This window comes from Pelodiscus sinensis, chromosome Z, assembly GCF_052426305.1.
Source record: "Pelodiscus sinensis isolate ZL-2025 chromosome Z, ASM5242630v1, whole genome shotgun sequence".
Lineage (NCBI taxonomy): Eukaryota > Metazoa > Chordata > Testudines > Trionychidae > Pelodiscus > Pelodiscus sinensis.
In genome coordinates this window covers 29,859,579-29,873,194 of record NC_143085.1, presented here as the reverse complement: position 1 = coordinate 29,873,194, position 13,616 = coordinate 29,859,579, and the positions used below count along the sequence as shown (strand labels likewise).

Here is a 13,616-nt window from a genome sequence, read left to right as displayed (position 1 = left end):
TTGGTGTCCATTTCTCTCTGTCCTTTGTGAAATTGCTAAAGAGAGATCTGGAGCAATGGAGCAGCATAAAACTAGCCTAGTAATATAGTGTTTAATTTTTTTTTAATTCAAAATTGGCTTTTATTGTCTTATTGGAAAATGAGAGCACAATTTATAGTTTCAAGTACAGTTCCAACAATGTGTAATAATGTGTGTAAAATATAAAAAGATCCTCTCAGTTCCTAATCCTGCAATGTACAGTGCATAGATTGACAGCCCTATCAGTATGCCACTGGGGTTCTGTGTAGACCAATATTGGGCAATAATTTTTGATGGGGGTCCACTCCAAGATTTTGGAAAGTGGTTGAGGGCCACATTCTCCCATGATATTAATGGAGGAGGTGCAGGGTCTGGGATGGAGGTTGAGTGCAGAAGGGAGTTTGAGGTAATGGATTAGGGTGCAGGAGGGAGCGTGGAGTCTCGGAGGGCATTTGGGTGAAGGGGGCAGTTGTGACCTAGGGCAGGGGACTGGGATTCAGAGACTTGGGATGTGACCTAGGGCAGGAGGGGGTTGTAATCTGGAGCAGGAGATTGAGATACAGGAAGAGGCAGGAGTTTGGGTTGGGACCTAGGGAAGGAAGAGTGTGGGGGGGGGGGGGCAGAAGGTTTGGGTTGTGTAGGGTAGGGAGACATGGGGGGAGGGGTTGAGGGAAGAGGAAGGGTGGAGATGGAGTACTATAAGGTGGCTCTAGCTGGGAGACTTCCTGGGTGATTCTCAGCCAGCAGCCCAGCAGGGTTCTCAGGCAAGCTGCCTGCCCCACCCCTGTGCGTGTGTGAATAACTATGAGCCGGAGGGGAGCGAGGGTGCTTTGTGTGCTGCCTGATTTTCAAACAGGAGTTCCCATTGGCCAGAAACTGGCCAATGGGATTGTGCTAAGAGCAGGGGAAGCTCAGAAAGCCTTCCTCCTTCCCTTCCAGAATCACAGTAGTGAAAGAGAAACGGCCAACAGCCACTTTTCTGAGCCATGTGCTGATGGAGCGATGAAAGCAGGGAGCTTTCCTGGGGCTTCCTGCTATGCTGCGGGCCGGATCCCCCGTCCTGTGGGCCATATTTTGCCCAGGCCTGGTATAGGCACAGCTCTCTGCCTGTATATTGCACATCTAGCACAAGATGAAGCTGCAGTCCTGCAAAATATGGTTTATACCAAATATAATTCATATATTGAATGCAGTATTTATAACTAGAGTTCTTTATCATGCCATTGTAGCATAGGTTTGGTATTATCAGAGCTTGAAAATAGCACCGAAAAAGACACAGTTAGCAGTGAAGGCACTCAGAATATACCTGAGGAATATGGGACTACACAATGCAGTAAAAAAAAAATCTGTAATGTGTGTGAAGCAGAGAATAGGCCGCTAATAAATGTGTCAGACAAGGAAGAAAGTATTTTGGCTCGCTTAAATCGACTTCAGAAAGTCTTTAAAGGCTTATCACATGGACAAAAGACTTTGTTTATGGAAGATGAAAAGCAGAATGCTTCATTAAGCACTGATGAACCAGACAGCAGAATTGTATCTAATAGATACAGAATGAAGTCTGTGGAAGTCAGGGAAACATCTCAAGCTTCACAAGATGCATTTCTAAGCAGAGACCAACAAAATTTTGGAGTATCTTTACCTATACATGAGCATTGGCTTAACTTCAGTCCTCATTTAGATTCATTAAATTGCTGGCATCCTGGGTCAAAGCAGTCTAACAGAACAGATATTGAATATAATGATCAGACAAAGACGGCGGGAATTTCAAGTGACCGAAAAAATGAAGAGTCTTCCAGCACAGTTTCCATAGATGAATCTGGCTTCTGTCCTCTTAACTCCATCATAGATAAAGCTGCACGTTATAAGTCATTAACAGATCTGGAATGGATACAGATTTTCAGACCCATAAAAGGAGATGGAAATGTCTGGTGCAGAGCAGTTTGCAGCTGTCCCAAGACTCCACATGAGATAAAAAGCACCAGCTTCAAAAGGTTACGTATTTGTTTTACATTTGAAAATCCAAATGTATAGAGTTATAATTATATAGAAATTTGGACTGCCTCTTGACAACTTTTATTTATCTTGTGCAAAATTTAAAATAGTCCCTATTAAGTTTTAAAGGAACACTATCAATTTGAAACTTAGTACATTTAAAATAAGTCTTTATCTGCACACAGCTTTAAGTGACACAGGTTGGGCGATCTAAATGCTGTTTGCTTGCACTATTGCCAACAAAATACTTCCACCTCCTACAAGTGAGATTTGTGTTGTTGACAAGAAAGCGTTCCTGCTGACAGAGAGCTATTTATATTGTTACTAGCCACGGCAAAAATGTTGTCTTTCGTGTGAGTGCGCGCGCGCGCGCGTGTGTGTGTGTGTTAAAACACCTGTGATTAACAAAAGTTTTGTCACTCAGTTGGCAGTGTAGACTACGTCTAAATTATGTAGTTTTGAGTATCATATTTTCCTATTTGTATACATTTTGTTTTTTTCTCTCACCTGTTTTGTGAAAGACCCAGGCAAATGGGAAGCTCTGAAACTGACTACAGAGAGTCTTGTTAAATACACGATATCAAATTCGGGGTGAGGGGAGAATAGAATTTTTTTAAATGTTTAGTTATTGTGATATTGGTAGGTAACACTTACAAGTAAAAAATCTTCAGACAGAAAAGGGATTGTTTTTCAGGTAGTACCTTTTAAAGCAAAGATCAAATCTAGTCACTGTGTGAAATTTTTACTATTTTTTTAAATTTCAATTGACAACTTGGTGTCTGAGAGAGAATTAAAATTCATGCCTTTTTTTTATACATGCTGTTTCAAATTAAATCAGCTTGGTTGAGAAAAGAAAATGAAATAACTGTAGTTTTAAATAAAAAAAACCCAGAGCTTAAGATGGTTTGGATCCCACAACAATTTATTAGTTGGCTGACACATTTATTGATTTTGAGATCCCTGTGTCATATTAGAAAAAATTGAGATGCAGTCAGAGGTGAATGGGTTGAAGTGTGTCTGCAAATTGAGAAATTTTGAGGAAATACTGGTACATTTTATAGGCTTTCAGATCTCTCAAAGGTAACATTTATGTACTGGGGTTACAGTGACATCAGGCAAAGAAATTCAAAGCTGTGACTATTACAATGGATCTGCCATGACTACAGCTGTGCACTGAGGAGTACTTCCCTTCAGTTTCCTTCTTCAGATTGTTTTACCCCCTTTCAGTTATTAACATTATTGTACAGGGACTTAATCCTTTGGACTTTACAAATAATTCAGCCCTGTTTCCACTTCACTTTACATTAGAGATAGAAGGGGCCTATCTCTTTACCTAGTGTACATCAACTGGCACAACTGACTACAATAGATTTATACTAGTTAAGAGCAAACTAGACTAGTGAGTGGCCTGCATGAGTGACACTCCTTCATCTCAGTGGGCCACAAGATTGTTGTAACCAAGACGGTCTCCCAGGATAGGGTAGTTTTGCTAACTGTGCTTGTGTAACTAGAATTTGTGGATTGCTGATTGAACAGTAGCAGCACTTTGATTGGATGCAGAGGGAACATACATCTGTCAATGTGTGCATCTGGCACACCCCTCACTCCACGTGCCCTTCTTTAAGTCCATGTTACTGTAGTAATCCTGGTAGGAGAAAACTATGTGGATGAAAACCAATGGAATTTGGTAACCCTGCATGTGGACAACAGTAAACAAAACGTCTCATGGTCCATACACAGAACCCAGTTCCCCACCACTAATTTACACTATCTCACAATATGTATAAAGGAATATATTCTAGCATCCAATTGTATGAACTTTATGTAGGTGTATATCTCAGATACTGACTTTTTCTTTCTTTTTCATTTAAAACAATACAACAACAGAAGTTTTGTGTGGACCCATCTCAATTCAGGGACAAAAGCTTGATGAGCAGGCATCCGTTTGAAATGGAATGCTGTTCTAGAGCATTCCTACATAGTTTAGGTTAGCATTTGTAAACCAGCTTTTCATTTGGTTAGAGTTATTTTGCACTGGCTGTAAATAATTTCTTTCCTTCTACTTCCCTTTCTTCTACCTCTTCTCTCCCAACTACCCCAAAAAACAAAAACTTTATATCCTTTCCTAGGAACCATTATACTCCCATCCCAATGATTTCTTGGATGAGAATTAATTAGAGTTATAAGCTTTGTTAATTTAATCCCTTTGCTTTTGTCCCTTACGTCATATTTGGGAACAGATTTAACCCTAGAAGGAGCAGGTGCCGCCACCTTATGCCAGTGAAGACTAATCTTCCTAGCATGGGTGTTGCCCAAGGGAGAGCTGGGGTGCCTCTACTGTTGCCCTCCTCTGTGTATTTTTCTTTGTAGGAGCCTAGCAGATGGAAAACTTTTTTCCTGGCCACATTATCCCCAGTCTGTACCTTTCACTTTTGGAATCTGCACTTACTTTGTCCCATGGATGAAGGGAGGTTGAGGATACCTTTTGCTACCACAGTCCCACTCAGTGTAAGTTTACGGTAGCTTGGAGTCTTTGCTAGGGTTTGCACTCTTATCCAGGGCTTGCATCTGGTTTCTGTAGTCTCTTGTTGCCAGCTTAATTGTGGAGATAATTGATACTAGTTTTATTGGGTATTCAGTCTGCAAAGGGAGAATGCTTCCCTTGTCAGTCTGTTGGACATTGTTGGAATGAGTCATTGCCATTTTAAAAAAAATCTGGCAACAGGGAACTTAACTCAGCTGATGAATTGCTAGATTTTATCACAGGAGAGATTGTGAAATGATCTATTTTATACACTACAGCGACTTCATTTCTGTTGTATTAACAGTTGCTGCATTTTGTCTAATGGATGTGAATGCAAGTTACATTTTTGAAGTTAGAGCATGAGTTTGACTGCTCACTGTATTATTGCTGACCTGCATTCCTCTTGTTTTGAAAAAGGCCCATTTTTATCTTGAACTAAATGGCTCATGTCAAATTCAAGCCTGTTCATTTCCTTTTCCTATTGTCCACCCCGTCATCTTCAAAGCTAGATCAATCCATTGAATAGCTTCCTGAACCAAGGGTGGCAGGCCCTCAATTTCTTGTTATGTCCCTCTTCAAGAGTTCCTTTTTTTAAGGTAGTCAGGCGGGGTCCTCCCAATGAATTCCTGACAGGTCTCCGGCTCCACTGATGATGATGATGATATCCAGAAGACTGCTTGCGGGTGTTCTCAGTGATGTGTGCCATATGACTTGCACAATTAGTCAACACAGCAGACCACAAGAGAGCCCCCAAAGACCACAAATAAGATAAGGATTGAAGGTACCCGCCAGGTGTATTGTTAAGTGAAGTACAGTAATAGTCATCAGTAGACTCTGCCAAACCACTACGCATATATAATCCATAACACTGGCATGACTGAATCAGTGGGTGGTCCCACTGCCCCCTAGGTCATTCAAAGACTGTCCCCACAAGACACCACTTTGTATACAGTACAAACAAGTTACACATCACTACTGACATTGTCAGGTTGCCACCCTCTGACATTGCCAAGTTACCATGCTTTGACTCTTCTTAAATCGCATCCATCACCTTGTACCTCGTGATCTATTCTTAAATCGCATCCATCACCTTGTACCTCGTGATCTGTTCAGGTCATCTCTATCCATCAAGCTGTCATTTTAGACCCTGTCCTAATCTGGGTCAGTATCTGTGGGGAATATGGGTAATAAGGTATTTTTTTAATGAGCTGGTGTTGCCATGTGCTTTCAAGTTCTGATCAGTACCAATTACTGTTTTACAGTTGGTATTTAGTTGGTCTACACCTGGGCCTATTACCAATTAGCATTTTGCACTCTCAGCCCTGTTTGTGCCCAGGTGTGTGAGCAAGGGCCTGCCTCTTGCTCACAGCTTAGCTTTGCTTTATGTTAGACATGCTTTTGTCCATTGTTAGCTAGGCCTTAGGCCTCAGACCAGGCCTGTGCTATATGGGCTTATGTTTTAGGACTTCATTTTACCACAAAGAGGCTCATAAACATTAATACATATCACTCAAATGCTCTCTGTACTGCAATATTTTATAATTGGATGACTAAAGTTAAACAAAACAAACCAATTCTGAGAATTCCTTCCTTTGGGTCTTTGAAACCATTTTCTTAGATTGTAAATTCTTTGTATAGGCCCTATAACATGAGAATCACAATGTTAGTGCTTTATAGAAGTTGGGTTGCTTACAAAAATGTATGATGTTATTTGGTAATTCCTGAAAGACGCAGAAATGTGTCCAGAAAGCTGTTTTTTCTTCTTAGAGAGAGGGGATCATGGGAACATATTATGCTAGGAGATAACTTCTTAATTTTTAACTTTTTAAAACAATACACAACATTTTAAAAGGCTTTATTAAAATGAAAGTGATTAATTTAGCAACTGGAAATAAATATGTTATCTCACTACTAGTAGACTCCTGAGCATACATGTGAACAGCTGTGAATAAGCTGCAGACTACATTAGGCATTCTGTGTAAGTAGACCACAAGATGCAGTTGATTTTATTTATTATTTAGAATCTTTGAAACATGGTGGTTCTCTAGCATTTATTCTGGTTCAATGTGTCTAACATCTGTTTAGAGTGCTAGTACAGCATGTTTCCTGTGTTACAATAGATTGATTTTCTAGTTGGCTGAAGTTTTTATTATTTTTTTCTAAAATTTTAATTAGTAATTTACTGGTTAAACTACAGAGCAGTCAGAGATGTTGGCATAGATTCCATTTAGCATATTGTGATAAGGTGTTTCTTCTTGAAGTAATTTCCCTGATCCGTGAGCAATATTCTTATCAAGGGTAGAAAGTAAAATTTGTATTAAAGAATATGTGTAATAGGGATGTGAATATGTACCCAAGTACACAGTGATATGTGTACTGTGTGTACTTGCTCTCTCCTGCCCCACTCCACCATGCTGCTGCCTCTGTAGTGGGGACAGCTGACTCTGTGGGAGTTGGCTCTCCACACACAAAGGTTTCCACCTCTTCCCTACCCCCACTCTGCTGCCTCTGATACAGAGCCAGCAGTATGGGTGAGAGGGGCCGGTAAGAGTTGGTACATGCAAGGAGCCAATTTAAAAGCCAACTTCCCAAGAGCACTGGCTCCCATGGAGCCATCTGCCTTCCATGTTGCTACCTTTGATACTGAGGCAGCAGTGCTGGGGTGTGTGTGAGAGTACAGGAGCCTGTGTTCATCTCTCCACCCCCTTCATTCACCATATGTAAACATGTAACCATTGAAAATTTCAGTGGTTACACATTTACACAAATAAATATATTTTAATATCCCTAATGTGTAATATTGAGTTCCTTATCAGAGGAGTAGCCGTGTTAGTCTGAATCTGCAAAAGCGGCGAGGAGTCCTGTGGCACCTTATAGACTAACCGAAGTGTTGGAGCATAAGCTTTCGTGGGCAAAGACCCACTTCATCAGATGCATCTGACGAAGTGGGTCTTTGCCCACGAAAGCTTATGCTCCAACAGTTTGCACCTTATAGTTATGCACCTTATAGTTTAGTCTATAAGGTGCCATAGGACTCCTTGCCGCTTATTAAGTTCCTTGATATGCACATTTTGCAAGATCCTGTTGTTGAACTGACCGTAAACATGCTATGGATGAATTTGTGGTGTTGTGGTAGACTGTCATGATAGTAGAAGATCAGTGATTGGACATTGGTATTCTGTAGGGTGTGATTATTGCCTTAATTTAATTGTTCTTTTTATATGGAGTGGTGTGAAGAAATATACTTATGCAACCAGAACTCTAACTTAATCCTTTTTTGTACATAGAATTATGTAAAGGTTGAAATCCATTTGACACGGTCTCTAATGATCTTCGTATCAATAAATTAGGCAAATACAAATTAGATGGGGCTACTATAAGGTGGGTGCATAATTGGCTGGATAACCATTCTCAGAAAGTAGTTATTAATGGTTCACAATCATGCTGGGAGGGCATAACAAGTGAGGTTTCGCAGTGGTCTGTTTTGGGACCGGTTCTGTTCATTATCTTCATCAACGATTTAGATATTGGTATAAAGAGTACACTTATTAAGTTTGCAGATGATACCAAGCTGGGAGGGGTTGCAAGGGTTTTGGAGGATAGGGCCATAGTTAAAAATGATCTGGACAAACTAGAGAAACAGTCTGAGGTAAATAGGATGAAGTTTAATAAGGACAAATTCAGAGTATTCCACTTAGGAAGGAACAATCAGTTTCACACATACAGAATGGGAAGCGATTGTCTAGGAAGGAGTACTGCAGAAAGGGAGCTAGGGGTCATAGTGGACTATAAGCTAAATATAAGTCAGCAGTGTGACACTGCTGCAAAAAAAGCAAACATGATTCTGGAATGCATTAATAGGAGTGTTCTAAGCAAGAGACAAGAAGTAATTCTTCTGCTTTACTCTGCGCTGATTAGGCCTCAGTTGGAGTACTGTGTCCAGTTCTGGGCATCACATTTCAAGAAAGATGTAGAGAAATTGAAGAAGATCCAGAGAAAAGCAACAAGAATGATTAAAAGTCTAGAGAACATGACCTATGAGGGAAGACTGAAAGAACTGGGCTTGTTTAGTTTGGAAAGGAGAAGACTGAGAGGGGACATGATAGCAGTTTTCAGATATCTAAAAGGTGTCACAAAGATGAAGGAGAAAAAATTGTTCTCCTTGGCCTCTGATGTTAGGACAAGAAGCAATGGGCTTAAACTGCAGCAAAGGAGGTGTAGGTTGGACATGAGGAGAAACTTCCTAACTGTCAGGATGGTTAAACACTGGAATAAAATTGCCTAGGGAAGTTGTGGAATCTCCATCTCTGGAGATATTTAAGAGTAGGCTAGACAGACATTTATTGGGGATGGTCTAGACCAGTGTTTCTGAAAGTGTTCTGCGAAATCACTTTAAAAAAACCATTAACTGGCCTCCCCGGTTTGTTTATTTACTGGCGCTAAAGCCATGGAGCCTCAAGGCTCCCATTTGCTCCATTTTGTCCTTTTCAGGCAAGGGAAGCTGTGTGAAGCAGTGGCCCAGCCCTGGCCACTTTCTACAGTTCCCCTTGGTTGCAAAGGACGAATCAGAGCCAATGGGAGCCGCAAGGCTCCATGGCCACAGCGCCAGTAAATAAACAAACTGGGGAGGCTAGTTAATTTGTGTTTTTTGTTTTTTGTTTTTGTTAAGTGATTTCGCAGTACGCTTTCAGAAACACTCGTCTAGATGATGCTTGGTCCCTTCCATTTGTAGTATTCTATGATTCTTTGGTATGAAAACAATTTTGGATACATATAAAATATTAGTGATGTCAACTTTGGCATTTTCTCTCCTCTGAGCATACTACATTTTCTAGTAAGTAATTATCAAAAATTCAGTGGCGAAAGCTGCAGGTATAAAGAGTTGATGCTGCATCTGCAGTTCTAGGCTGGACAGGTCTTGCATGCTGTTGGGTGTATGTCCAAAAAGCATTTCTGGAAAATCATGCCAGTGTAGACGTAGCCTACAGCTTTAGTTTCATTCTCTGAAACCCAATACAGGCAGTTGCGTTTTAGCTGTAGTTACAATTTGAGACATTGTATTAAAATTCTGCCGTCTTTGCCACACCTCCAAAAAACCCCGAGGATGGGAAGAGGTTGACTAGCAATGTCCAAAGTGGGGAAATAACTTTTATACTCTTAACATTATCACTTCAATATTTAAAGCTATATTTTTGGACTTGTTTAAAGATGGTTTTCAAGAGAGGGAAAAGGAGAGGCAGAAAATGAAGGCATGGGGTGCTACTTTCATTTTGGTAGGTTGAGTGGTACTTTTATTTTTTGTGCTATCATTTAAGGTAAACATAAGATAAGCATATGGTACCATAACTGTGTTTTCATGGAATATTTCAGGACTCATCTCTTATACTCAAAAAAATAAGGCTGAATCTGTCAAAGCATGTAGTAAGAGGATAATGTCTTCACTGCCTGCTGGATCAACGAGCAGTTATTGATCCAGCAGGGGTTGAATTGACTGCTGCTACCATTCTCCCATGGAATCCAATATTCCACCAAAGCGCGAAGAGAGAGCATCAGCTGTCGGCTTACTTCAGTAAGCAGACCAAAGTATATCGACTTCAGCTACATTATTCACGTAACTAAAGTTGTGTAACTTAGGTAGACAGCCCATGATAGTGTAGACAAGACCTCAGTTATACATATACTTGCATGCTTTGCAGAATGAAAGCCAAAGTGTACTTATGTTGCATCATGACTTAGCAAGTTTACTGGTGATATTGTTTCAGGAAATTTCTTAATTTTATTGACAGTGAAGAACACGTGGATCTGAATTCCTTTTATTTGGACTCTCCCAGTTGTATGACGTCCACTCAGAAGAAAGATGGGCCCCAGAAATGTGAGAAATTCTTCGATGCAGACCTCCCTTCAGAGATTAGTAACTTGTCAGTGATTCAGCCAGAAAATAAGTGCACCAGTCCTACTATCAATTATGTCAGTATCTAGGTTCATAACGTGATACGTTAGTTTTAGGATGACTAAAATAAGAGTGAATTTATTTTCTCAAAAGAGTGAGTTTGTCTGGTTTTTATTCTGTCTCCATTTTGCCTATGAAGTAAATTAGATTTTTTTTAAAAGGTTTTAAAGAGTAGAATATTGTTAAGTCAAATCAATTTAAAAAATCCTGATTTTTCTTATACTGAGTTAGGGTATGTCTACACTACAAAGTTAATTCGAACTAATGGACGTTAGTTCGAATTAACTTTCTTAGGCGCTACACTAGCGCTCCGCTAGTTTGAACTTAATTCGAACTAGCGGAGCGCTTAGTTCGAACTAGGAAAACCTCATTTTACGAGGATTAAGCCTAGTTCGAACTAGCTAGTTCAAATTAAGGGGTGTGTAGACCCTTAATTCGAACTAGTGGGAGGCTAGCCCTCCCCAGCTTTCCCTGGTGGCCACTCTGGCCAACACCAGGGAAACTCGTCTGCCCCCCTCCCGGCCCCGGACCTCTTAAAGGGGCATGGGCTGGCTTCGGTGCCCGTGCCAGGTGCAAGCCTGCCAGCACCCAGCCAGCAGACTCTGCACCTGGCACGGATCGAGCCACCCATCCGATGCCCCCCAGCCCTCCCCCTCTTCCCGGGACCAGGCTGGCGGCTCCCGGGAGCTTGCCCGGGACCACAAGAGGCGGGCACCTGCCTGGGCTAGTGCAGACATCGTGGACCTTGTCCACGATCTCCACACTAGGCACAGGAAAGTGGCCGTCTAGGGCAGGAGAGCTGCCAGCCTGGCCACCCAGGAGCAGGTGTGCAAGAGAATCAAGGGGGTCCACTGAGACCCCTGACCCTGAGCCCTGAGCTTACAATGGCCGTCCTGGGTCAGACCAAAAGTCCATCTAGCCCAGTAGCCTGTCTGCCGACAGCGGCCACCACCAGGTACCCTGGAGGGGATGGACCGAAGACAGTGACCAAGCCATTTGTCTTGTGCCATCCCTCTCCAGCCTTCCACAAACCTTGGGCAGGGACACCACTCCTACCCCCTGGCTAATACCATTCCATGGACCCAACCTCCATGACTTGATCTCACTTCCCTTTAAACTCTGTTCTAGTTCTAGCCTTCACAGCCTCCCGCAACAAGGAGTTCCATAGGTTGACTCTTTGCTTTGTGAAGAACAACTTTCTGTTACTAGTTTGAAGCCTGCTACCCATTCCTTTCCTTTGGTGTCCTCTCGTCCTTCTATTATGGGAACTAATGAAGAACTTTTCTTGATGCACCCTCTCCACCCCACTCATGCTTTTAGAGACGTCTATCCTGTCCCCCCTCCGTCTCCTCTTTTCTAAGCTGAAAAGTCCCAGTGTCTTTAGCCTCTCTTCATATGGGACCTGTTCCCAACCCCTGATCGTTTTAGTTGCCCTCCCCTCTCCCAGCCCCTCTCTTCCCCTCTCCCACCTCCTTTTCCCAGTTTCCCCCAGTTTTGTTCAATAAAGACAGATTCCATTTTGGAAGACACGTTATCTTTATTTTGTACATCAAGAAGAGGGGCTAGGGAAGGGTAAGTAGAAGGAGGTGAGGGAGGAATGGGGCACGAGCCGCCGATGGGGAGGACTGGGCTGGCTCTGCGGGCTTCTGGGGGTGGAAGCTCTCCTGCAGCCCCCCCCAATTACCCCCTCTCCCCAGATGGCAGCCTGCAGCAAGTGCAGCCGGGCTGATGGCCGAGTGGTGTGATGTGCCCAGTGTGGGTACTCCGGGCAATCCAAGCCAGGACTGCTTTGCAAGCGGAGCACCCCTGAGAACTGTCTGTCCGGGTTGGGGGTCGGGTCCCTTTAAGCACAGCCCTCGGCTAGCCTGAGGCAGCAGCTCCACGCTCTAAGTCCTCATCTGATGCCCTGCCAGCACTGCTTCCGGCCATCCTTAACCCCGGTTCAGGGTCCACTTAATGTGGACATGCTAGTTCGAATTAGCAAAACGCTAATTCGAACTAGTTTTTTAGTCTGGATCCGTTAGTTCGAATTAGCTTAGTTCGAAATAACTAATTCGAACTAAGTTTGTTCGGATTAACGTTGTAGTGTAGACAGACCGTTAGAGATTATTAAAACTGGAATAACTTTAAAAGTGTATTTGCTTTATTGTGTCTGCCTTTTGCAAATATTTTGTTTCTGTTTAGTCAATTTGCACATTTAGTTAATTAATTTCACTTCCTGTTTTCCATCATGATTAGCATGATGTTGCAAATACAGCAGGACAAATGATCCTGGCCTTATTGATTTTGCCAGAATAGAGGCAGTCCAGAAGATCTCCCTTTCTATCAGAGACCAGATAATAACAATCATGCCTATAAAGTGCTAGTCATCATTAACCAATCCCAGTAAATGTTGAATCTGAGATTGACTGGGTGCTATTATTAAAGGTTGATGGTTGAAAGTTGTTCCTTTGTTTTGCTTGCTAATAGGGAACTTCTTCCCTCCTTCTTTTCTCTTTATTTATATTCTCCATTCATTGCTGTTTCATGGGTATAATATGCTTTTTCACTGTTTTGATTGCAATTGTTGCCAGCCTGTGTTTACTTTTTGGGTTGTGCAGTTTGGATTTATTTATAGATTGTAAATAATGTTTAGATTTCTACTGCACCTTCAGTGGGTTTTGCTCTCTATCCACCTAGTACAGGATTGCAACTAAGGTTTGATCCTAGCAGCAAGAGGTTAATTCACCATTCCCACATGGGAGACGTCAAGTCAGGCATTAAAACTAAAGGGCAGTGTTTCCCAATTTTATTTGGCCACAGAACCCTTTTAAACTTGAAATAACTTTGCGGAACCCCTAATAACAGTCATATATATATGGAGCTGAAAAAGTAGACCACAAATAAGTAAGGGTAATAATAAACAAGTGCTAAACAAGGTCATGAAATCAACATTTAGTTTAATTGCACATATTTAAAAACAAAAATCACATTTAATGTGTACAAAAAATAAAGCTCAAACTAATATGCATTATATTGGAATTTTCTTGCGGAACTCTTATTTTCACTTCTCAATACCCTGGGGTTCCGCAGAACACTATTTGGGAAACACTGCTATAGGGGGAGGCATGAGTTATCACCTGGTCCCTCTCT

The 13,616-nt window shown here is 41.8% G+C and overlaps 1 protein-coding gene across 4 annotated transcripts in view; it reads left to right on the top strand.

Annotated features, from left to right (window-relative positions):
- CCDC62 (coiled-coil domain containing 62) overlaps window positions 1–13,616 on the top strand; it is a 42,242-nt gene that overhangs the window by 14,140 nt on the left and 14,486 nt on the right. For 2 of the 4 annotated variants that reach the window (XM_075898586.2, XM_089775130.1), the window contains exons 9-10: window positions 1,248–2,009; window positions 10,321–10,501. In XM_075898586.2, the coding sequence (XP_075754701.2) occupies window positions 1,248–2,009; window positions 10,321–10,501 (943 nt within the window). The remainder of the gene's footprint in view (window positions 1–1,247; window positions 2,010–10,320; window positions 10,502–13,616) is intronic. The other 2 variants (XM_089775131.1, XM_075898588.2) reach the window with 2 other exon arrangements.